The sequence below is a fragment of the Chrysemys picta genome, chromosome 2 (genome assembly GCF_011386835.1).
Source record: "Chrysemys picta bellii isolate R12L10 chromosome 2, ASM1138683v2, whole genome shotgun sequence".
NCBI classification, from domain to species: domain Eukaryota; kingdom Metazoa; phylum Chordata; order Testudines; family Emydidae; genus Chrysemys; species Chrysemys picta.
The window spans coordinates 229,972,176-229,998,133 of record NC_088792.1 but is presented as its reverse complement, the minus strand read 5'-3'; the positions used below and the strand labels follow the sequence as shown (position 1 = coordinate 229,998,133).

The 25,958-nt window shown below is 41.4% G+C and overlaps 2 protein-coding genes across 11 annotated transcripts in view; one reads left to right on the top strand and one right to left on the bottom strand.

Annotated features, from left to right (window-relative positions):
- MTFR1 (mitochondrial fission regulator 1) overlaps positions 1-12,389 on the bottom strand; it is a 29,119-nt gene extending 16,730 nt beyond the window's left edge. Inside the window, exons 1-3 of one of the 4 annotated variants that reach the window (XM_005288090.5) lie at positions 12,140-12,357; positions 2,609-2,752; positions 171-269 (exon numbers count right to left, since the gene is read on the bottom strand). In XM_005288090.5, coding sequence (XP_005288147.2) covers positions 171-269; positions 2,609-2,674 — 165 coding nt within the window. In that variant the 5' untranslated portion in view covers positions 2,675-2,752; positions 12,140-12,357. The other 3 variants (XM_065585653.1, XM_042845525.2, XM_065585654.1) reach the window with 3 other exon arrangements.
- Positions 12,390-12,461: 72 nt separating this feature from the next.
- ARMC1 (armadillo repeat containing 1) overlaps positions 12,462-25,958 on the top strand; it is a 52,408-nt gene continuing 38,911 nt past the window's right edge. The window contains exons 1-3 of one of the 7 annotated variants that reach the window (XM_065585657.1): positions 12,462-12,525; positions 14,899-15,056; positions 21,480-21,669. In XM_065585657.1, the coding sequence (XP_065441729.1) occupies positions 15,034-15,056; positions 21,480-21,669 (213 nt within the window). In that variant the 5' untranslated portion in view covers positions 12,462-12,525; positions 14,899-15,033. Of the gene's footprint in view, positions 12,739-14,898; positions 15,057-16,909; positions 17,385-21,479; positions 21,670-25,958 lie in introns of those variants that run through there. The other 6 variants (XM_005288093.5, XM_065585656.1, XM_005288094.5 and 3 more) reach the window with 6 other exon arrangements.

Sequence of the window (25,958 nt, the reverse complement as noted above, 5' to 3'; positions counted from 1 at the left end):
GAACGAGGGGCCTCTTCTACCTGCTTATTTGAAGCATCCAAGACAACCTACACATTTAGTTTTAAATGCACCTGCAAATAAACTTTAAAATCCTCTAACACAAAACAAACGCCATAGAGAAAAATGGAAAAGTATTTTAAGAAGGATTTTAAACTGTGCAGAATTCCTACCTGAAACTGAACTCTTGGGCACTGGATAAGAGAGAGGTTAGTACCAATTTTCCTTACAATACTTCGAGATGAACCATAAGACTTGCCTGACCAGAGCACCTGAAGAAAAAAAATTAGGTGAACTGTTATAGTATTTGTTAGATCATTTACCCAATAATTTTATTGTATCTTAATTGTATATTTTGCTCCATCCAGCAATATTTGTACTGTAAAATGTTTAAGTGTACGCATACCAAAATTACATATTCCCCTGCAGCATGGAAGACATGCTATGCACTCAAATTCATACTGGTCACCCACACTATTTTGAAAGTCATATTTTAACTTGCTTGCATCAGCACAAATAATTGATTTAAAGTATTTGCAGCATGTTCAGTGCTATTCAAAGACAGTCTTCTGCCCTAAGGAATTCACATTCTATGTGACAGACCTCAAGTCACAACACACTGAAATACTCAGAACAGAGCTATTTTTAATTTTTTTTTTAAATAGATGAAGGATGTTAACTTGGGGAGGAAAAAGAATTTGAAGTAGGTCAAATACCTTGTTCCAAGACATGGACAAAACCAAAGTTTAATAATTATAAAAAACTCTAGAGTTATCCCTAGCTCTGTTTCCCAGCACATTCTCTTTCTTACCTTAGAATGAAAGCTCTTTGGGCCAGGGACTGCCTTTACTTGTGTATCATACAGCACAAGGCACACTGATGCTGCTAGGATCACTACCAACTAGCAGCAAGTGGCCAAGCAGATTGGCCAAGCAGTTGTGGGATTCCTTTAGAGTTTATGAAAAAAAAAATGGCAAGCAGGTGATGGGAAGGTAAGGAGAAAAGACTTCTAGGAAGAGAACAGGATGCTTCCAATCATGACAAGTCTCTCATCATACCTAGTGAACATGAAGGTGTGCATAGTATTTCAGCACATCTGTTCATTTGAACTGCTTTCTGCTGCAGTTTAATCAGGTTTCTTCCTTTTGTATTCTTCCATGGGGACTTTGCATTGGTTCGATTCAACAATATTCTATATTGTTAAAAAAAGAAGATGACCAGACCTTTTAAAATATTCCAAGGAGGTGGAATATTTTCAATTTATAGCAATAAAAGTCCCTATGTCCAAAACCACATGCAGGATTCTGAGCAAACAAGAAGTCACAAGTACAATAAAGCTTTCTGCTTCCCATCAGAGAGTGCAGCTCTGCTGCTCTTGCACATAGCACAGCCTCCAAAAAGAGAAACAGGGACAACAAGATTAGGATCACAGTAGTTTTGAGGTGCTTTGCTGGTGGCTTGGAAATTATGTCAGGAATAAGAATATGTTATGGGCTCCTGGAAGGAGGGAAAGAAGAGAAAGGTTACAATGAAACAGGAAATTTTATGGGGTGTGGAGGAGGGGCAAAGGGGAAAAGTATATGGTGTGGTTGACTGGCTGATTGACAGCATGTGCAAAACAAGATCAAGAATGGTCTCTATCACCATTGCCCCTCCCTTGAGATGGGGAAAGGTTTTGAGATAGGTGAAGCCAGAAGAGTACCACTTCTGCAGCTCTCAGACCTACTAGAATGGGAGAAAGGGATGTTACTGAACAGACTATAGATATGTCTACATGGCAGCAGTGAGTCTGAGCTCAGGACTACAGACTCAGGCTCATGCTACAGCACTAAAAAAAAATCATGCAGATGTTCTGGCTCAGGCTTGCATTCTGAAACCCACCCACTTTCCTGGGCTTCAGAGCCTGAACGTCTCACATGGCTATTTTTAGCATCTCAGGACTTGTCTACATTGGCACTTTACAGTGCTGCAACTTTCTCGTTCATGGGTGTGAAAAAACACCCCCCTGAGCGCTGCAAGTTTCAGTGCTGTAAAGTGCCAGTGTAGACAGTGCACCAGCTATTCCCTTCGTGGGGGTGTTTTTTTTACCTCAGAGAGCTCTCCCAGCGCTATGCCGCGACTACACAAGCCACGTTAAAGCGCAGCTACAATAGCGCTTTAACATTGCCAGTGAAGACATGCCCTTAGTAAGAGCCTGAGTCTGTAGTCCAGAGCTCAGACTCATTGCTGCAGGTATTTTTTTTTTTTTTGACATGTAGACATACCCTCAAAGATCTGCTAAGTACCACTGTGTTTACAAGCATTTCAGGAATTAATTTGTGCACTCTGAATGGCAGGGTTACATTATAAGTTATATATTTTGTCATTAAAGCCAGCAGGAACACAACAGCCTGTTTTAACTTTTTATATAGCAACTATGATCATATACCTAAGCATTAAGTTTCATAACCTTATGTCAGTCAAGTTAGATTAATTAATGTAAGAATTATACCAACATGGCATAAAATTTTAAATGCAGTCCCATATGCTCTCAGTGTGAACTCTATATTTAAGTGGATTACATTTGAAATATTTGAACTCGATAGAATTTCAGTGAAGCTGAAACACTTACTGATTCCATGTTTAGTCCAACCTGTGCAAAAGCCATCCTAATTACACGTTTAATCCAGCAGATCATCTGGAGTGGCAAAAAGTCTTCACAAACTGGTATTTAAACCTTCCAAACCTCCCAGGCTGCTGAGGTTCCATAGTCCCTCTGAAATAAAAGGCAAACATTGTAAAAGGCTTTCTTGAAGTCCAATTCCAACGATGATCAGTAGAAATTGTCTCTGAATGCAGACTTTTTCAGCAACAACTGTTCCCAGTACTTTCACAATAGCCACTTTTTCTATATAGTTCTAGATTTTAAAAATTATATACATGTCACATTTAAGGTACTAAAACTGCTGTTGCAGAATGCAGTAACCGTTTCCATGGCTTTACTTCAGCAATAAGCAGGAGAAGGTCCTAAACATAATTATCTGATAGTTAGTAAGTGAGCAAGGGTCACTTGGGAACATCTGTAAACAGCGAATGACATTTTGGACACCGTCAGCTTAAAAATAACATCTGTCAAATCCCTTCCCTAGTAAGTGTTACAACTAAGATTACAGTAAATAGATTAGAGAAACAAGTATTTATCCTCACAATCTTGTTTACTGTGTTACTCTGTGTTGCTTCAAAGACCAGAGTAGAAGAACAAAAGTCCAACCCAACCTCATTCTTTTATCACAGAAGTGTTTGTGCTGCCACTCAACAATAATTAGTTATCACTGTAGATTCAGGATCATTTTTGGCTTCATCTGACAGTTTATATGCAGAGTCTAAGTCACTGAATCATCCTGAACTGGAATATTGTAGTATGAACTATACATATTGATTTGTTGGAAGCTAGTAAAATTCCTTAGTCACCATCTAAAAAAAAAATGCTTAAGTAATGGGAAAGAAATGATATGCAGGAAATATGCTCAAGTCAGAGGATTAGAAGAGACCTGAGAATGCCTGCAAGCATCACAACAGTTAGGACTGCCAGTATTTCCATTACAAACATGTTTTTTTCCCAACAGCTTACAACTCCAATGCCAAGTTTCCATATGGAGTTATTACCAAGAACTCAGCTCTAAAGATTTTTTTAAGGCGAGGTTAAAAAAGCTGGTTTGACTGAGTTCCTCACCACCACCACAAGTAGCTTAGATGTTTAAGATTTTTTTGCGCTTGGCAAGAGATTAAGTTTGATAGAACAATTATTCTACAGCAGAGCTATTTAGAGAAGTTGACTATTCATAATTCAGGGTGTAACCACTTCGGTTTTAAGCAATGTCTAGATCAGTGATACTCAGACCTCAGTGGTTCAGGAGCCAAATTAGCGATCAAAGTTACTCAAAAGAACCACAGTAGTGTGAATTCATTGTTTTATTTACTATTTTACATATTCATAATTATCACAGCAAAGTGACTGACCAAGTTTTATTAACCAATTGCCACTGATAAAATAACATAGTAAAAGCATGCTGATTAATAATTAAATCACAAACTGTTTTAATATCACATGTTACAAAGAGCCACAGGAGACACATTAAAGAGCCACTTGCAGCACTCAAGCCTCAGTCTGAGTATCACCAGTTTAGATACTTAATAAGGCATTCTAGGGTTGAGGGTACCAATTTCACATCATTTAATTCCTTGCTAAAGAAGGTCTTGATCTGGCTCTCTCAGAAGTTAATGCAAATTGTACCATTTACATCAACAGAATCAGAACCATTAAAGCATGAAAGTCTGTTTCAGATGTACTGCATGCTAGCATTGAGTATCCCTCTCTAGAACACTACATTAACCCAGAACAGACAGTCTTAATGTTTTCATAATCTCCAATTAAGATGTCATCTAAGACAAAATACTCAAAAAATATTTCACCTTGATGTTTTTATGAGATCCATTTGTTTTCTAAAGTTATCACAACCACCCTAAAGATATTTGTTTTACCTAGATTCTACTGCACTCGACCCTTCTTCATACCACTTATGAAGGGTCGTATGCAGTAGAATCACAACCCTTCCACAATCTACTTATATCCCAAGAATGCAAAGATTTAATCCTCAATGAAATTGCTAGACAGCAATAATGGAAATTCCTAGAATGTGTCTCACCTGTACTTTATGTAGCTGCCAAATTTCAGAAGGAGAAATTCAACATTTGTTCATTTTACCAACCCTAGCAAAAATCTTCATTTGAAATATCTTGCTGCTACTTAAAGTATTATCCTAAAGAACAAAAGTTACTTAGCACAGTTTTCTATCTTAACTTTTCTCTTGAAACTAAAGACATGGATAATATTTAATGCTGGCATACTTATCATCATGACCAAGTGACAGTCACCTCCTAAATGTAGGTTACAGTTTAGAAACTCCTGCTGCCAAGTGCCTAAGAAATAAAAGTAATACACTGAGAGTCTACTCAACTTACCCTTCATGAGAGGAGAAACTCAAGCAACCTGTTTTTGCAGACTTTGGGTGTTCATTTAAAGAGTTTCTAGCTTTTATGTTTGCAAAATAACCCTCTAAGTATTAAGTTATCAAACAAAATGATTCAAGGACTGCTGCTGCTCATAGCTTTCTCAAGCAAATGAAGAGACTGGTCAGTCTGACAAAGGGCATTCACAACCTTGGGGACTGCAGATAAACTGACAAGAATCATGTCAATTTTTCCTTTATATTTACAGTAATTCAGAATACTGCAATACCACTGCTGTAAGATGCAGCACTTCGTTGGTAGTTATTAATTCAGGTTGTGAACGCTATAAGCAGGTTGTCTCAGAGAAGGAAGACTCCTAACAGAACTGGGAGAGAATTAATGCAGATTAATATCCCACCCCAACTAAGTAAATTTGGAGGGAAAGAGTGAAATTCTCCCCCTCTTCCCCACAACAGCAGGAACTCCTCCTTTATAGACACCTGATTAGCCAGAAACTGACACAATGTTCAGTGACCCTACCCTGGAAGGAAATCCAGACACACTTCTACTCCCCAGGGAGTGCTGTATTTTTCACATGAGCCTTGCTATGCGCCGCTTCCCCCATTTTTCACATTTGCCTTTATATCAGACACTGATTTATAAGTTAGGGAAATAATACTGATTATTTAATAACGAGCTAGAGGAGTAAATCTAAAAGCACTTTTCAGATTCAAACAGAAAACAATGAACCATGGAGAAAAGTTATAATGAAACACTCAACCAAGCCTTACAGTGCTACACAGAAATGGAGAGAAGAAAAAAAATTAAAACAGACACCAACTTGACATAGACACATTTATGAAAAAAGTAGCTTCAAGTCTTATCTATCCGAGTCTCTGTCCACAGTTGTCATTTTCCACCTTTTAAAGTGAAATAGTCACATTTTCCTTCCTAAAAATGTCCCCCTCACACCCATTTATGTGAAAGCTATGCAGGCAACAGAAGAAACTGACTACATACAATCAATTTACTGTATTTGTATAAAGTGTTGTCAAATGCACAAATTAAACAAAATGAAAAAAAAATAGAGGAAAATCTCTCTAATCCCTTATAGAGAACAGAGGTGTTACTTGAAGATATAAGATTAAGAGAAATATGATCTTGAAGAAGGCAGTCTCCTTTAAAGCAGACACCTTAAAAATCAGGTTAACCCACTTTAGCAGGAATGCATGTCTGCAGTTAACAACAACATCTGATGAAATGACACCTATAAAAGCAAGTACACCTCTACCCCAATATAACGCGACCCGATATAACATGAATTCAGATATAATGCGGTAAAGCAGTGCTCCGAGGGGGCTGCCTACTCCGGCAGATCAAAGCAAGCTCAATATAATGCGGTTTCTCCTATAACACAGTAAGATTTTTTGGCTCCCGAGGACAGCGTTATATCGGGGTAGAGGTGTATACCGAGGTCATGTCTACCTCGGGAACTATAGCAGCTTACCTACAGCGCCGTAGCTATGCCACATAACCCCATAAGGCAGACACTGCCTACAGCACCAGATGGGGTTTTCCTGTTCCTGTAGGAACATCACCTCCCCAAGAGATGATAGCTAGATCAACAGAAGAATGCTTCCATGAACTTAGCTGTGTCTATACTAGGAGTTAGGTCTGCATAGCTACGGTGCTTGGGGGTATGGATTTTTCCACACTCATGAGCACCGTAGCTACATTTACCTAAATCAGGGGTCGGCAACCTCTGGCACGCAGCTCGCCAGGGTAAGCACATTTGGCAGGTTTGGCCGATCGCTGCTCCCACTGGCTGCGGTTCGCCGTCCCAGGCCAATGGGGGTGGCAGGAAGCCACGGTCAGCACATCCCTCACCTGCGCCGCTTCCGTCAGCCCCCATTGGCCTGGGATGCCGAACCTGCTGACGCGGCAGGTAAACAAACTGGCCCAGCCCGCCAGGGTGCTTACCCTGGCGAGCCGTGCGCCAGAGGTTGCCGACCCCTGACCTAAATTTTAAGTGTAAACCAGGCCTGAGTGTCAAAGAAAGAACAATATTTCAGACAAAAAACTCACTTCAGCAGTAAACTAAAGAGCCATCAAGAAGCTTTTAATGTAGGACCAGCTTGAAGACTATCCATTTCCCAAACTAGTGCAGACTAGATATTTATAAAGGGTCACATGACTGGTAGGCAGAGGTTGCACAGTCACTACTAGAATCTATTTATATCTGAGCACCAGAGTAACAGTCTTAGTGTCTATTTATACTCTAGTTTCCAGAGAGATTCCAACCAATAAAAACAAGTGCTACAATATATTTTAAACAGCAAGATATTTATGTTAAAGTTTTATAAAACAGAAGCATAACAGTCATGTTAGTGTACCTCAAAGTATAGAAGAATGACACGGTCATATTTTGCTAGCTACAAAGAGCAATTTAAAGAAAAACCCATATGAATTTAGAAGTTTGACCACTTGTCTTCAGAAGTATCTGCTCATCACAGATCTAAACTTTGCTATCTGATGTTGATAAAGAGACTCCTCCTCTTGCTTTTACACTCAAGTGCATCTGTTTTTTCCAAAGACAACAGAACTACAATTCAATTTCTGCAGTTAACTAATGCTCTATAAATTACCACCACACCATGTTGCGAGATCGTACAAAACATGCCACAATCATTTTCCACTTGCAATAACTTAGTCATTACTTTGAGATCTATATGAACTGGACTGGAATCAAGCTAGTGAAAGCCCTCATATCCTGTTACGAATCTCAAGTCACCTAGCTTCCATATCTGAATTGTGCTAGATGCAGTCACATGTAGTGCTTACATATGGCAAACTGAAATAAAACACTGCTATCTGCATACCAGGTTCCAGATGTCCTCAGACAGGAAAAATGACTGTGCCTGCAACCTCCTACTTTGGAATGCTTTTGTAACATAAGAACGGCCCTACTGAGTCAGACCAAAGGTCCATCTAGCCCAGTATCCTGTCCTCTGACAGTGGCCAGTGCCAGGTGCCCCAGAGGGAATGAACAGAACAGGTAATCATCAAGTGATCCATCCCCTGTCGCTCATTCCCAGCTTCTGGCAAACAGAGGCTAGGGACACCATTCCTGCCCATCCTGGCTAATAGCCATTGATGGACCGATCCTCCATGAATTTACCTAATTCTTTTTTGAACCCTGTTATGGTCTTGGCCTTCACAACATCCTCTGGCAAGGAGTCCCACAGGTTGATTGTCCCTTGTGTGAAGAAATACTTCCTTTTATTTGTTTTAAACCTGCTGCCTATTAATTTCATTTGGTGACCCCTAGTTCTTTTGTTATGAGTAGTAGTAAACAACACTTCCTTATTTACTTTCTCTACACCAGTCATGATTTTATAGACCTCAATCATATCTCCCCTTAGCCGTCTCTTTTCCAAGCTAAAAAGTCCCAGTCTTATTAATCTCTCCTCATACAGAAGCCGTTCCATACCCCTAATCATTGTTGTTGCCCTTTTCTGAACCTTTTCTAATTCTAATATATCTTTTTTGAGATGGGGCGACCACATCTGCACTCAGTATTCAAGATGTGAAAGTACCATGGATTTATATAGCGGCAACATGATATTTTCTCTCCTATTATCTATCTCTTTCTTAATTATTCTGCTTTTTTGACTTCCGCTGCAAACTGAGTGGATGTTTTCAGAGAACTAGCCACAATGACTCCAAGATCTCTTTCTTGAGTGGTAACAGCTAATTTAGACCCCATCATTTTATATGTATAGGTGGGATTATGTTTTCCAATGTGCATTACTTTGCATTTATCAACATTAAATTTCATCTGCCATTTTGTTGCCCAGTCACCCAATTTTGAGAGATCATTCTGAGGCTCTTTGCAGTCTGCCTGGGTCTTAACTATCTTTAGTAATTTTGTATCATATGCAAATTTTGCCACCTCACTGTTTACACCTTTTTCCAGATCATTTATGAATATGTTGAATAAGACTGGTCCCAGAACAGACCCCTGCGGGACACCACTATTTACCTCTCTCCATTCTGAAAACTGACCATTTATACCTCCACTTTGTTTCCTATCTTTTAACCAGTTACCAATCCATGAGAGCACCTTCCCTCCTACCCCATGGCAGATTACTTTGCGTAAGAGCCTTTGGTGAGGGACCTTGTCAAAGGCTTTCTGAAAATCCAAGTACACTATATTCACTGGATCCCCTTGGTCAACATGCTTGTTGACCCCCTCAAAGAATTCTAGTAGCTCAGTGAGGCATGATTTCCCTTTACAAAAACCATGTTGACTCTTCTTCAACAAATTATGTTCATCTATATGTCTGAAAATATTGTTCTTTATTATAGTTTCAACAGTTTGCCTGGTACTGAAGTCAGGGTTACAGGCCTGTAATTGCCAGGATCACATCTGGAACCCTTTTTAAAAATTGGCGTCACATTAGCTATCCTCCAGTCATCTGGTACAGAAGCTGATGTAAATGATATATGTTACAGACTACAGCAGTTAGTAGTTTTGCAATTTCACATTTTAGTTTCTTCAGAACTCTTGGGTGAATACCCTCTGGTCCTGGTGACTTACTGGTGTTTAATTTATCAATTTGTTCCAAAACCTCCTCTAATGATAACTCAATCTGGAACAGTCCCTCAGATCTGTCACCTAAAAAGAATGACTCAGGTTTGGGAATCTCCTTCACATCCTCAGCCATGAAGACCGATGCAAAGAATTCATTTAGTTTCTCCCCAATGGCCTTATCGTCCTCGAGTGATCCTTTAGCACCTCAATCGTCCAGTAGCCCCACTGGTTGTTTAGAAAGCTTCCTGCTTCTGATGTACTTACTTTTTGAGTCTTTGGCTAACTGTTCCTCAAATTCTTTTTTGGCCTTCCTAATTGTATTTTTACACTTCATTTGCCAGTATTTATGCACCTTTCTATTTTCCTAATAAGGATTTAACTTCCATTTTTTAAAGGATGCCTTTTTGCCTCACTGCTTTTTTTACTTTGTTGTTTAGCCACAGTGGCTCGTTTTTGGTTCTCTTACAATGTTTTATTAATTTGGGGTATACATTTAAGTTGAGCCTCTATTATGGTGTCTTTAAAAAGTTTCCATGCAGCTTGCAGAGATATCACTTTTGGCACTGTAATTTCTGTTTAACTAACCTCCTCATTTTTGTGTAGATCCCCTTTCTGAAATTAAATGCTACAGGGTTGGGCCGCTGTGGTGTTTTTCCTGTCACAGGTATATTAAATTTAATTATATTATAGTCACTATTACCAAGCGATCCAGCTATATTCACCTCTTGGACCAGATCTTGTGCTCCACTTAGGACTAAATCAAGAATTGCCTCTCCTCTGGTGGGTTCCAGGACCACTTGCCCCAAGAAGCAGTCATTTAAGGTGTCAAGACACTTTGGCCTGGTCTACACTGGGGGGGGGGGGGGGCGAAAGAGGGGAAATCGATCAAAGATACACAACTTAAGCTACGAGAATAGCGTAGCTGAAGTCGACATATCTTAGATCGAATTAAAATTACTTACTTCGCATCCTCACGGCATGGGATCGATGGCTGCGGCTCCCCAGTCAACTTTGCTTCTGCCTCTTGCACTGCTGGAGTTCAGCAGTAGACGGGAATCGATTTATCACGTCTACACTACATGTGATAAATCGATCCCCAATAGATCGATCGATACCCACCAATCCGGCAGGTAGTGTAGACATACCCTATATCTCTGCATCCCATCCTGAGGTGACATGTACCCAGTCAATAAGGGGACAACTGAAATCCCACATTATTATTAATTATTATGGAGTTTTTTATTTTAATAGCCTTTCTAATCTCCCTGAGCATTTCACAGTCACTATCACCATCCTGGTCAGGTAATATATCCCTACCGCTATATTCTTATTAGAGCATGGAATTTCTATCCATAAAGATTCTATGGCACAGTTTGATTCATTTATGATTTTTACTTTATCTGATTCTACGCTTTCTTTCACATATAATGCCTTTCACTTATTTCCCTTCCTTCCTTCCTAGCCCTCCTTAGAACTTGCAGATGTTAACTCAAGGTTATTACTTTTTTAAAATATTAACAGTTACCTACAATCTCGTACTTGTATCTGATTTAGATTGCAAGGTCTCTATGGCAGTGACCACATGACCCCGCTCTGCCTACACAGTGACACAGAGCTCTCTGTCAACACTCATGGGATCAGCAAAGTGGGAAGGCAAAGAAGATCTGTAACTCTAGTAAGCAAAGAAGCAATAGGAATTTAGGAAGACAACTGGTGTGTATGGCTGTATTAAACACTGTTCATCCAGGATCACCTTTAGGTCCCATTCATCCTAAGGCTGGAGCTGTAATAGCAACAGCCATGCTTGAAGCAGGGGCTCCCTAGAGTTGCAGGTGAAGTTCGTTTCTAGTCTGCCGTCCTGACCAGCTGATCAGAAAGGCAAACATCAGGCAGGCTCCAGTGAGCTGAGGCTACACGTGGCTGTTACTAGCACCGATGGGCTCTGCTATGGCTCACACAGGGACGCACTATGGGAGGGCAGAAGCCGCAGACGCTCCCCGTGCTAACAGTCACTGGTAAGGGCGGGGTCCCATGTAAGTGCCGTCAGCCACGGAGCCCGCCTTGGGCCACGGAAGCGGGGGACCCCCGCGCACATCCTCCGAGGGCCCCTTTGACTCGGAGTTTACCCTCCCCGCAGTTCGCCTGACCTGAAGGATCCGCCCGCCGGGGGCAGAAAGAGGGGTTTGGGGCGGGAGGTCTGCTCGGACCCAGGCAGGCCAAGGAGCGTGTGGCAGGGGACCAGTGCAGGGGGTACGGACCCGGCTCCCCCCGCCGCTCAGCGGGAGGGAGAGTCTGTGGGGAGGGGATCGGCACTCAGACTGAGCTCTGAACCGAGCTGCCCGCCCTTGCACCAGTACCCGGCTGTACCGCGTCCCCACCACCTCCGTGGCTCCGGGCCCTGATGCCCCGCGGCTGCTTCCCGCGAACGCGCCGCGCCCCCCGGACCATCAGGCTCCCGGCCCCGACCGCGTGTGCGGACTCACGGGAGCGGGAGTCACACACCGACCCCGAGAGGTCCCCGCACAGCTGGCAGCGCCCAATAACCCCGCCCAGACTCACCGGCTCCCTAGCTAGGGCCCCTGCGCTCACTCGCCGGTCACCGGCTCCAGCGGCTCAGGCTCCACTCGGAGCTCCGCCCTCTCCGCACAGCCAATCCCGAGCCGTACAGGCACAGTACTGACCAATCACCGCCGCGCCTGCGAGAGGCGGGACCTAACCTGCACTTCATTCGTGGGACAGAGCGCCGCGGCCTAACCGGCAGCCGCCGGCCTCGGGTCTGGGTGTGACGAGTTGCCCCCGCCCACGCCCTGTGATTGAAGGGCGCCTGCCAAGAGCCAAATCTGTGACGTCGTCGCCTGGGCGGTCCGGCAAGCCTTGATTGGTTGTTCAGCCTGTGCGCGCGGACCTGAGATCCTGTACGCGAAGCTGACATGCTGCTGGCCCAGGTGAAGGATTCAAGGGCAAAGCACCCATAGGGGGTGGCACCGCCACAGAGATCCCTGCGGGCACATGGACCTTGTTGCCTGTGTGCTCCTGTCCCCGCCTGTCGGATCAGCTTCGCTCTGGGACTAGTTCTGCTGCGGGTTGGTCTCCTCCAGCGCTGGGTGCTGTTGTGTTTGGGTTTCCAGCACGGCACAAAAATAATTATTTTTTAAAAAGTCAGTGAATGGTTTATTCTAAACCCATAACATATTTCTCTTCGTCTTATTATTATTTTAACAAAAGATTAATCTGGGGGCTAAAATTAATCCCTCCCTTTCGCTATTCATGGTTTGCGTGCACAGAAAAGCAAAGCATTTTGTCCGCTCTGTACCCGTATGGCTCATTGGCATGGTGTGACACTGGGATTGTACCACAGGAAGACTGGTTGAGCTTATCCTTTTTTCTGACTACTATTGAATACATCCCTGCTTGGGATGATTTATATATCCATTAGTTGGTGAGAAACGGCATGCATGCATGTTTGTTATAAATTAAAGGAGGCTGATCTATATGGGTAGCAAAAAAATCTATTCTTGACCCTTCTAAAAGCTCTTGTGATAGATATTTAACTGCATGTGATATCTTTAGGGACCATGTTTATGTATGTATCACTGTGAGCATTATATGCAACTGCAGGGCAGGAAGGTGACCACAGCTCCTCTAAGAAATAAAAACAGCAGGGAGTGATTAAATCGAGTCATAGACTCATAGAAGATTAGGGTTGGAAGAGACCTCAGGAGGTCATCTAGTCCAATCCCCTGCTCAAAGCAGGACCAACACCAACTAAATCATCCCAGCCAGGGCTTTGTCAAACCGAGCCTTAAAAACATCTAAGGATGGAGATTCCATCACCTCCCTAGATAACCGATTCCAGTGCTTCACTACCCTCCTAGTGAAATAGTGTTCCCTGATAGCCAACCTAGACCTCCCCCACTGCACCTTGAGACCACTGCTCCTTGTTCTGTCATCTGCCATCCCTGAGAACAGCCTAGCTCCATCCTCTTTGGAACCCCCCTTCAAGTGGTTGAATGCTGATATCAACTCCCCCCTTACTCTTCTCTTCTGCAGACGAAATAACTCCAGTTCCCTCAGCCTCTCCTTGTAAGTCATGTGCCCCAGCCCCCTAATCATTTTTGTTGCCCTTGGCTGGATTCTCCAATTTGTCCACATCCCTTCTATAGTGGGGGGGGCCAAAACTGAACACAATACTCCAGGTGTGGCCCCACCAGTGCCAAATAGAGAGGAATAATTACTTCCCTCCATCTGCTGGCAATGCTCCTACTAATACAGCCCAATATGCCATTGGCCTTCTCGGCAACAAGGGCACACTGATGACTCATATCCAGTTTCTCATCCACTGTAATCCCCAGGCCCTTTTCTGCAGAACTGCTGCTTAGCCAATCAGTCCCTGGCCTGTAGCGGTGCATGGGATTCTTCCTTCCGAAGTGCAGGACTCTGCACTTGTCCTTGTTGAACCTCATCAGGTTTCTTTTGGCCCAATCCTCCAATTTGTCTAGGTCACTCTGGACCCTGTCCCTACCCTCCAGCATATCTACCTCTCCCCCCAGCTTAGTGTCATCTGCGAACTTGCGGAGGGCGTAATTCATCCCATCGTGTAGATCATTAATAAAGATGTTGAACAAAACTGGCCCCAGGACCGACCCCTGGGGCACTCTGCTTGATACCGGCTGCCAACTAGACATCAAGCCGTTGATCACTACCTGTTGAGCCTGACAATCTAGCCAGCTTTCTATCCACCTTATAGTCCATTCATCCAATGCATACTTCTTTAACTTGCTGGCAAGAATACTGTGGGAGACCGTATCAAAAGCTTTGGTAAAGTCAAGATATATCACATCCACCGCTTTTCCCATATCCACAGAGCCGGTTATCTCATCATAGAAGGCAGTCGGGTTGGTCAGGCATGACTTGCCATTGGTGAATCCATGTTGACTGTTCCTGATCACCTTCCTCTCCTCCAAGTGCTTCAGTCAAGTGCTTGAGTCACTCAGGTTGAGTCACTAAAGTTGTAAATGCCTCGAGAGAGGTACCGCCATATATTGTGTTTTTTGGCATAAAAAGGTGAGCTTGACCCAGCACAGACAGAATGTTCTTTCCAAGGAAGGGGAGCAACTCTAGGGGAATAGGGGAAGGATTGGAAAGACTGTGGTCTACTGAGCTCCATAAGACTGATTGATAACTCCTGGTACATTTAATGTGTTTAAATCAGTTTACTGTTTTTTTGTATGTTTTCTCTGTAATGATTTGACTCTAAGAATAAATGTATTGTGCTTTGTGAAGGTTGGCTGGTAACTGGTGTACATACACTGTTGTAGGTCCTGGAGAAAGGTTAACTACAGGTGCTGGGACTTGGTCAGAACTGCTGAGGAAATCACAGTGAGGTGCAGAGGCACTGCAAGCCTAAAGCCCTGGTCCAAGGGAGAGATGTGGGTCTGTGCCTGAGAGAAGTGATGGCTGGAGCCGGAAATCTTAAGTAGGTGCCCTGGAGGAAGGTGGGGGTGGGAATCAAAGGTGCAGTTCACCCTGAAACTAGGACAGCTCTCTTGGTCTGCTTTATTTTAATTGAATTGAAAAATGCATCCCTATTTGTCTCTTCAAATTGGCCTTTTCGTAGGTTATTTTGTAAGTTACTCTGTTCTGACACCACTCATAAGACAAAAAAATGCAGTTTAATAGTATTGCTGGACTTCTTAAACCCAACATACTGAGCTGTGAGTAAAGCAAAGTTTTTCAAAGTGTAAGACTTACCACTAGAGAGAGAGAGAGGGCTAATAGGTGCAGGAGGTGCACACACAGATCCCTTACTTGTTCAGAGTCTCAACTGTCATTAAAAAGAATGGTCTCTAGCTGTCAGGGTTTGCAAGGAAAATTTTAAGTGGATATCCATATAATCTTGCAGAGAGTCTTAAGGTGTGGACTGCTCCATTCTTTTCAATAGGTGCTAACTGAAATGCCAGTGATACTTTATATGTCAATATTGCTAACAATTTCACTGCTCAAGAAAGCATATAAGAAAGGAAAGAAGTATCATATTATGAAAATCTACATAAGTTTTTTCCATGAAGTTCTAGCTAGCTGTGAGGGTGCAGATGCTGTATACATTAAGATGGGTAGGCCTCTATCATCACAAACCAAGGTTGCAAGAGGGGCATAATTGGTTTCATTTTCCAAAAAGAGGAGAGAGGTTCAGCTTTCCAAAATTTGGAACACACGGACATTGGATTAAACAGTCAATTTAAATTTAGCTGCAAATTTAAATGCTGATAAAACAAGCTTTTATAAAACCTAAAAAAAATTACAAATGTTGCCACAAATAAAAAAAAAATCAAACAAAAATGCAAACTTTTGTTTAAAAAAATTAACATTCACCTGCAATGGTTATAGCAGAAAAGAGCCTGATTGTTTCTTGTCAGTTTCAAATTTGAAACTTTTCATTGTACAAGCTGAGAGAAGTGCAGAAGCAAACAAAAAGCATAAATAGTGCAAACAGGATTTGTAAAATTATTTAACTTTAAAATCTAGAAATACAGGTAAAGATATTTGTCTGCAAAGTTTTGTTTGTTTAGTTGACAGTGGTCTTTAAAGAGGCATTTCAATCAAATTAATTTTCCTTAGATCTGCAAAGTGACGGATCTTAAAATTAGGTAGTTTTGCACATTACATCTCTGACAGGATTCTAGATTACCGGATCTGTTCTAGTTTTGCAGTGCACTCTTTGTGTCAGGATTGGTTCTATGAAACCAGGAATTTTGTTTCATCCTCTGTAGAGCTGAACAAGGGACACTGAATGCTTTCCCCTACTTGGAAGCTGTTCTACGATCACAATTAAGTCACTTCAATGGAAGCACATCCCCTGCCATATATGGAAAGGTTGACTGTATTGAAGCCTTTTGTACCACAAATTGCCCTGCATTACATTTTCAGTAAAAGCAGTAACCTCCCGTGCATATCAGGGTTATCCACAGTAGCCCACTACTGCCTAGATGAAATCCACTTTACAAACTTCAGGGGTTTGAGCATGCAGAGACTACAGGTACTAGCATGCAACGTTCCTGAGGGTTCACAGAGACTGCGGATCCCAGCATGCAATGTTCCAGCTGCATGCAAGTGGTCAGTAAACGACAGGTAGCAAAACGCAAGGCACCGCTGGACCAGAATGGCCAACAAATTACACTGCGGAGCATGCCGTGCTCCTGGTAGAGCCATAGCCCCACTGAGAGTACCTATCCCATCATGCAGTTCTCCAGCGGGAGCCAGAGCGCGCCAGGCACAGGCATTGGAACGTGTAGTTTCCCTGGGCTGACTCTAAGGTACCCACAATGCCCTGGGAGCGGCCAATCAGACAGCGGTGTAACAACGTTTGCTGTGAATGGCGGAGGGGCGCTGTTCGCTTCAGCCAATCGGGGTGCGGTAGGTGGTCCCGGTGGGTGCTGTGTGTGTAGAGGATCTGAATTCCTTCCCCCCTTATTGTCCCCCGTTACCAGGCCTCAGCGACGCAAAGCCCGGCCCCGGCACGATGCTGAGCCGCCCGGGCCTGTGAAACCTTCCTGCCCCGGTAAGTGGGCCGAGCTCGCTTCCCCTCTGTCGTGGCTGGGGAAGGCGCCTTGTCCCGGCGGAACAAGGCAGGAGCTTGGGTCGGGTCCTGAGAAGAGGGTGAAGCAGCTGGAGGGGACATGGGGCAGGGGGCAGGCGCAAGGGGAAGCGGAGTTGCCCAAGGAGCGGGTCAGCTGAGGAGGCAGCTGGAGACGGTGAGGCGGGAGCAGTGGGTCTAAAGGCTGTGGCCCGAGCACACACTTTTCAGGTTGGAAGGGGTGTGGGGAGAGTGATCGCCGCAGGGGTTGGGTTGGCCTTTGTGCAGCGTGGTATGGACAGGGGCGCAGAATCTGTAGTTTAAGGGTTGGGTGGGGGCTGCTGAGTTAGCCAACTAGGTCCAGTGGCAAGATCTATACAAATCCTAGAGGTTTTTTTTGCTCCTTCGAGCAACACTTTCGCCCACTAGCGAAGAGGGAAGAAAGTAACTGGGTTATTCTGGACTAAATCATCTGTTGCTGCTTTTGCAAATTGGGTGCTTATATGCAACAACCTTACTAGTTTGTACATTACTGCATTAAGAGGTTTTTAAAAAAACGGTGTTGGGGATGGGTTCCTGAAACGGATGCTTTTCTAAGAGTATGAGTAATAACACTACATTCTGGATGCCCTAACCAAGGATTTCAAAGCGCTTTACAAACACTAATGTATTCCCACAAAACCCATGTGAGGTCAGTAAATATCCCCAGTGTACAGATGATGAAGAAACTAAAGCAGAGCGAGATTGTTATTTTCTGAGATCACATAGAAAATCCATGTGGAAATAATGTAGGAGTTATGATGTCCAGTCAATTTGTCTAACTTAATCCCCAAATTCTTGCTATTTCTGGAAAAAAAATTAGAAGCATGGCTTTGCCTTTTTTTAATTAAAAACATTGCATAAAAATAACAGAATTATTTGTATGCAGTGTTGTTGTAGCCTTGTTGGTCCCAATAAGTTAGTAAAATAAGGTGGGTGAGGTATTGTCTTTTATTGGATTAGCTTCTGTTGGTGAGAGAAACAAATTTCCGAGCTTACTCAGAGCTCTTCTTCAGGCCTAAGTTAGTTTCTCAGACCTGAAAGAAGAGCTCTGTGTAAGCTCAAACGCTTGTCTCTATCACCAACAGAAGTTGGTCCAATAAAATAATTATTTGTATATAATAAAAGGGTATGAATGATCTGATGCATTGAACATGGGACTGGAAATAAAGCACTCTGTTTATAGTCTTAGCTCTGTAATTGACTTGATGTCTGGTTTTAGGTAAGTTACTTAAAGTATCTGTGCCTGTTTTTCCATCTATAAAATAGGAATGATAATAATTACCTGGTTTACAGGGATTTTGTGAAAATTGTGTGCAGAAGGCTTTGCAAACGTAAAATGCTAATTATTATGTGAAATTGTAGCTTCTTATTTGATCTGTATAGGTCTTATGGTGTTAATGAAAAATTAACGTTGAGTCTGGTCACTAGCACCAGTTCTTCACTTTAACACTCTGTGTGAAGGAAATATTAGTAACATAAATGGACACCATCATGCTGAAACTCACATTGGTCTGAAAACTTCAGTACTGGGCAAACTGATTGAAACTATCAGAAAGAACAGAATTATCAGACACATAAGTGAACATGATTTGTTGGGGAAGAGTCAATCTGGTTTTTGTAAAGGGAAATCATGCCTCACCAATCTACTAAAATTCTTTGTGAGGGTCAACAAGCCTGTGGACAAGGGGGATCCAGTGGATATAGTGTACTTAGATTTTCAGAAAGCCTTTGACAAGGTCCGTCACCAAAGATTCTCAACCTTTTTCTTTCTGAGGCCTCCCCAACATTCTACAAAAACTCCATGGCCCATCTTTGCCACAACAACTGTTTTTCTGCATATAAAAGCCTGGGCCAGCGTTAGGGGGTGGCAAGCACGGCAGTTGCCTGGGGCCCCGCAAAGCTATGTTGCCCAGGTGGCAGGGCTTTGGCTTTCTGCCCTGGGCTCCAGCAAGACTAATGCTGGCCCTGTTTGGTGGACACCCTGAAACCTGCTTGCAGCCCCTCAGGGGGCCCTGGAGCCCTGGTTGGGAAACACTGTCTTAGAGCAAAGTAAGCAGTTATGGGATAAAAGGGAAGGTTAAAACAAACAAAAGGAAGTATTGTTTCACACAACACGCAGTCAACCCGTGGAACTCTTTGGCAGAGGATGTTGTGAAGGCCAAGTCTATAACAGGGTTCAAAAAAGAACTAGGTAAATTCATGGAGGATAGGTCCATCAATGATAATTAGCCAGGATGTGCAGGGATGGTGTCCCTAGCCTGTGTTTGCCAGAAACTGGGAATGGGTGACAGGATATTGGGCTAGATCAGTGTTTTCCCAAACTTGGGACACTGCTTGTATAGGGAAAGCCCCTGGCGGGCTGGGCCGGTTTGTTTACCTGCCGCGTCTGCAGGTCTGGCCGATCACGGCTCCCACTGGCTTGCTGCTCCAGGCCAATGGGAGCTGCTGGAAGCAGCGCGGGCCGAGGGATGTACTGAAATATTTCATTTAACGGACTGTAGTTAAAAACAATTTAACAAAAACAAACCTGATTTTTAAAAACTTGAATGTTTAATTAAATTCAAAAATTCATATGCTTGTTTTGTTAAAATATTATATGTTTGCTGTTGACGAAAAAAATCCAGAATGCATAATATTGCTGTTTTAGTTAAATAAAACAATTTAAATGTCTGTCTGGTGATGTTCTCCTTGCCTTGCTGTATTAGGAGAAAATCCTCCAAATATTAATGATTAACCTGTTGAATTGGAGATAGTTCACCTCCCAATGACTTCATAAATATCTGCTTCAGTTACCTTTGGTAAATGAAATATCCAAACAATCATTCATTTTCTGATATAGCTATAAAACTAATCTGAAAAGTTTTCAAAATAAATCACTTAAAAATGTATAGTCTATACCTTCTAAAAATGAAACCTACATCTATCTCTGAGTTGGGAAGAATATATATTAAGGTTATAACAACCAACAAGAACTTTTACGTAGAAATCCATGATTAAATCAAGTCTTCCTGACTTGTGAATTAAATCATGATTTTAATCAATTTGATTTAAATCAAATCCACCCTGATATGATCAGTTTCACTGTTTCCTCCACATTTTTTTTTCCGAAAAGGTCTTTATAAACTTCAAGATGAGAGCAGAAAAAATTTTATACAATTTTTCTTCAACATATTTAAAAAAAAAAAAAACAGGACATACTGTTTAAAGAGTGATCTATTAGAAACTTGGATTTTTTTTTGGTATAAAAAATCAATCCATTTAAAAAGAAAAGTCAAGTTGACAATGTTGCTTTAATCATATTCCTGAGCATTAAAGTTAAGTACTTGAGTTAGTCCTGGCAGAATCAGGTCCGCTGTCTGTACTCTACTTACCAGTCTCAGAACAATTGAGGATCTGTCCTTTGATCTTAACTAACTTTTCGCCCCAAGATATGGTTCCTCCACTATTGAGGGGCATCCTGTAGGGAAATTTGTGCTGTTGCTATCCAGGATGTAACTGTTCTCTCTTTAGGCAGCTTTAGAGTCCAGTGCTGTCCACCCAACATCTGCTTCATTTGAAATCAAACTGGTTCCCCTTGTCTTTGATAGGAGCAAGATGAAGCCCATACCTTATTTATGTATTTTAAGACAGAGAATACCAAAAGTATTCAGTAGAGAGAGAATACCAAAGATACTTTGTAAGGGGCTTGAATTTGTGCTGGGTTATACATATTTGATATGTAATTCCAGAATGAAGTAAAACGTTAGAAGTGCCTGATGACATGGATACAAATTTTGGTTTGCTTTTTTGGTACACTTTTGTTGTGTGTAAGAGATTAATATGAAAGCTGAAACTTGCCGTTTAAAACATTTATTATGGAAACATGGATTGTATGTTTCTTTACAGATTTACTTTAGATATAATACAGAATTGGGATTATATGTTTTAGGTTTCCATAGGCAGTGTCATCATTAATAAACTGTTGGTTCTTCATCTATGACCATAATTGGTCTATGCAGTATTTGACAATATTTTTATCAGTTATTGTCTATGTATCTTCTGTAAAGGTTGTCAGGCCAAAAAAATATACATGAAGATTGAACCAGTAAACAATTAACAAAAATTGTCATTCTCTATATATGGACTCTTAAATTTCCAGTTTCACAGGTATAGAGCCCACATCTTGTGAGTTCTATTTGTCTGTATTCCCCTAAGAACAAGACAGTGTTGCAGTCTATATTGACTACAGTTTAATCAGAGATTCATTAATAATGAAGTGTTACTAATACAGAATTTTTTTAACAGGTGTTGGCATAGGAAAATGAACTCCACTATGAGTGAGGAGCCTGATGCGCTAGCAGTAGTTAACCAACTGCGAGACCTAGCAGCTGACCCCTTAAATAGACGAGCCATCGTTCAGGATCAGGGATGTCTGCCAGGCCTTATTTTGTTTATGGATCACCCCAGCCCTCCAGTTGTTCACTCAGCGTTACTAGTAAGTAATCTTTTTTTTTTTTTTTTTTTTTTTAAGATCAATGGGCTTTTTATTTGCTTTGTTTGCTGCTTGTACCTCATGTCAAATTATTGTCATTGTCGTGCTTAATTTTCTGCCACCCCCATTTCAACAATTAATGAGTGACAAAATCACTCTGAAATTGGAGAGCAAGTTTTTATAGCTTAATCTACTCTGTGTGGGTCTGTGTGTTTTAGAAGATAGCCCTCTAACTTTGGGTATGCAGAGGGAAAAACTATAATGTAGCTTGTCACATGTAACTGTATGCATGCTTCTCTTCAGACTTTGCTTGTACGTGATGAATGTGGACAATGTGACTCTTAACATCTAAGTACTACACTGACATAATGCCTTTTCTCTTGATTGGAAGTGAGTGAATAAAAATCGAGATTTTTTTTTAAATCATAATGTTTTTATTTAAATAGTTTTTTAAATTTTACTTCATATTATATTACATATATAGTGCTAGCTTTTTCCTGTCTTCCCATTTTATAGTTTTAAATTCCTAAAATGGATGGTTTTTTTTACTTGTTTCTTTAGTTTTCCTAATTGTTGTTAGAGTTTCAGATTTTACAATAGATTTCTTTTCCTACTAAGAAGTTCCATACTTTAAAAGCTCATCTGTGCTGAAAAGGAGAACTCCATGGCCTCATTAGCATCCTTATTGTAAAAACAAAACAAACTTAAACACCAAATTGATAAACATAGATAAATATAGCCTGTGCTGCATTTGCAACAACTTCACCCTCAAATATAGTGAACTTCCACAAGTCAAGAAACCTGAAATGCTTCCACCTGCTATGCTTCTCCATCAAGGTTTGCAATTTGAAGTCAGATGACTTAGGACCACAAGTCCCATTAAGTGCTTTTGAAAATTCCACCTGCAGGTGCCATCATAATGTCTTTGGAGAATAAGTTTGGGTTCCTGTTTCTTCAAAAATTTGGCCTGCATGTATTTAAAAAAATCACTCTAACTGTATTAAAAGTCTAAAGAACTTTTCATTGTTAACACTGAAGCAATTTCTAGTTGAAGTCACAAAGATTTTATGTCACTAAGTTTTTAATACAATCTTAGCTCCTGATGTTGAAAACACTGCCAAAAGGGGGGGATTATAGTTACTTCATAGGAGTATTGTATCTATTCATGTGTTAATATCTGTAAAGTGACTTGATATCCTCAGATGGAAGAAGCTGTATAAATGTGGATGTTATTGAAATACAGCAACCCAAGAGTGAAGAGCTTAAAATGAGCGATATCTTGAGTCTCTTCTTCAGGGGTCGGCAACGTTCGGCACGCGGCTCGCCAGGGTAAGCACCCTGGCGGGCTGGGCCAGTTTTATTTACCTGCTGACGCGGCAGGTTCGGCCGATCGCGGCCCCCAGTGGCTGCGGTTCGCCGTCCCGGCCAATGGGGGCAGCGAGAAGCGGCGCGGGCGAGCGATGTGGGCTTTGGATCAGGCCCTAAATGATCTCATTTTTGAAAGTACTGACTGAACATCCAGCAGCTCCCATTTGTATCAAATCATGTAGTATTATAGAAGGTGTGCTTTGAACTAAAAATCTGTGATGTTGATAGTGAGCCAAAAGAGAGGTTAATATAAGCAAAACAATTAATCTATTGCTTTGCGAATAGATGGTTTTTTCTCAACATGGAAATACTGTGCTCAGATCTTTAATTCCAATGACGGTTTAGACAGACTTCTAGAAGTGTTTGAATGGCGGTGCAGGAAAACTCAGACTATAAGTGGAAATGATTAGTAGAGTATGATAAAAGTATATGAGTCTCTACACCTTGACAACAAAGGTGTAATTAAACTGTCATAAATGTAGAACCAGAGACTTTACAGGACTTTAGATTACTCAGATGGCAATAAAATGGCCTTGCATTCTAACTATAAAACATGCCAAAAATAAAGGTAGGATTTAAGAATAAATGTTAGAAATACATCTTTGGAAAGAACAATATATAGCTACCATAAAAATAAGAACGGGACTAGGCACACTGTTGTGAGGTGTTCATTGAGCAACAGACCTGTTGTATGATTCCATTTAGGGAATGAGTAAACTTTCACAATTTATTATCACAAAAGCAATTATGTAACACACTGAGTACTAGTGCAAGGTCCTTAGCTATCTGGGTATATCTCAGGTATCAGTATATCATGTGTAGTCCTGGAATGCAGGTAGATAAGCAGTGTATAGAGGAAACCCTTCAAGCACAATACTATATTGACCTTGGGAACCACCTCCCTTTCCCCTTCCCCCTCCCCCCCAAAAAAGGGTAACACTGGAAATACAATACATCTCATCAACTAAGAAATTTGAGATTTTAACCAAGAAAGTGGTGTTGCAAACAAAGCAGTGCCAATATTCAATTCCTGGAAACCCCTAGTCATCAGTATCAAATTTTGCGGAAAACTTCATCTGTAAAGACAAGAAAACAAAACCGTGGGCAGCAAACAATTCCATATCACAGGCTTGGGGAACAGCAATCTTGAGGCTCTACTTGGATAAAAATAAATTAAAACTATCAAATCATTAGCTGTAAGGTTCTTCTGAAGCTTTGCTGCAGTCTTCTTCTTAAAACCCTTTTTCAGATTTTTCTTTTTTTCTTGTCGTAGGAGAGTAATTAGCAATCTGCCCTCTAAGTAGTTTAATAAAATGAAATTGCTGTTAAAGTTATGGCATCGTGAACAATGATTCCAAACACATCAGATGAACATTACATATAATATCTAGGAATCCCATGAACAAGATACATCTTTCACTTTCTAGCTGTTGGCCAAAAAATGGAGAAACTATGTAATACAAATAGATTGAGACTTGGAGGCTGAAAAATCAGAGTTATTTTGTCTGGTATTTCCATCCCACTTCAGTACTCCTCTTTTTGCTTCAACAGCTTTTTGATAAAAGAGCAATATCTATTCTGTACATTGTGGCACATTCTACTGCTCCTTTTGATTTATTTCTTCAGTTTGAGGCTGCAAGATCTAAACATCCTCTTTGTGGCATGCACAAAATCTTACAAAATCACTCTTTATTAGAAGTGGAGCCCTGGCAACAGCAATGATTAAGGCTACTCAAGGATTTCCTTGATAAATCTATGTTTGGAGTCAAACTATTATTCTGAAATATTGGTTCTTTTTTTGAAGTATGAGTATAAACAGTAGAGCTGCTGTTGAGTGTTCAGAAAGTAGATACATAAACTACTTTCTCTCATTAAGAGTTTTTTCTTTAAATATGGCTTTTTTATGGCTGTAATGGTGAAGTGACTGAGGGCAGAAGCTTATTAGGGAAGAAGCCCCTTTGAGTTTTCTGGTGAAAGTTGTTTATGTTTTCATTGAGTTTTGAGCCTTAAAAGTTGCACACTGCACTTGGGCAGTAGATTAATATTCTAGTAATATTTCTTACAGCAGTTCTCTAGTATGGAGGATAGGCTGCCTCGTGCATATATTGTAGTTAATTTGGTTGTGTTCTAAAAGTTCAAATTTAGTTGAAGCTTTCACGTTGAATGAGGCAGAGATCCTGTGGTGCCCTGCCTTGTTCAAAGTGTTTTGGCTTGCACAGCTGAAAAGTGTGGGCGGTGCATCACATCCATATTTCTACGACACTGAAAATTTTGCTTTTTATATTGCAATGGCACAAGATGTAGGCTCCCAAGAAGGGTTCCACAGGTACCCGTATCTTGCTGTTCAAGGAACACATTAAACAAGGTGGAGATCCCCCTTGCCAAACAATTCCAGATTATACTTTTTTTTTTTTAAGAGAAAATAACAAATCTATAAGGAATGCCATAAATACTGTAGCATATCCTTAACAGAATTTAATCAAAATACAGTTCTGTGGGTAAGTTTGCACAAGTGAGGAAATGCCTGAGTTAAGGTGTTGCACATGCAGTCTTACAACAAGCCTTCAGCACCCCTGTGAAATACTTAAGCTGTGTTGTCATTTATAAAATGGAAATAAGGACAGAGAAACCAAGTGACTTTACCAATGTTTCTTCCATAGAACCCTGTGAGCCTTGATTCCTAATCTCCTGCACCAACAGGCACATTTTTCCAATAGATATACTAGGGGGTCACACACTTCTTTGGGGGGGAGCTTATAGCATACACCAGGGGCTCATTGCACTCCTCCATGCCCCCATAAGCTCCTTGTGTGCCACCCTTCTATCCCCCTTTATTTCAGGGAGTCCCTGAAACTCCTCCCTCTCTCGTAATAGGGGTTCAGTGTGCCCCCATTCCTCCCTTCCACCTGTACCAAGTTTCCCTA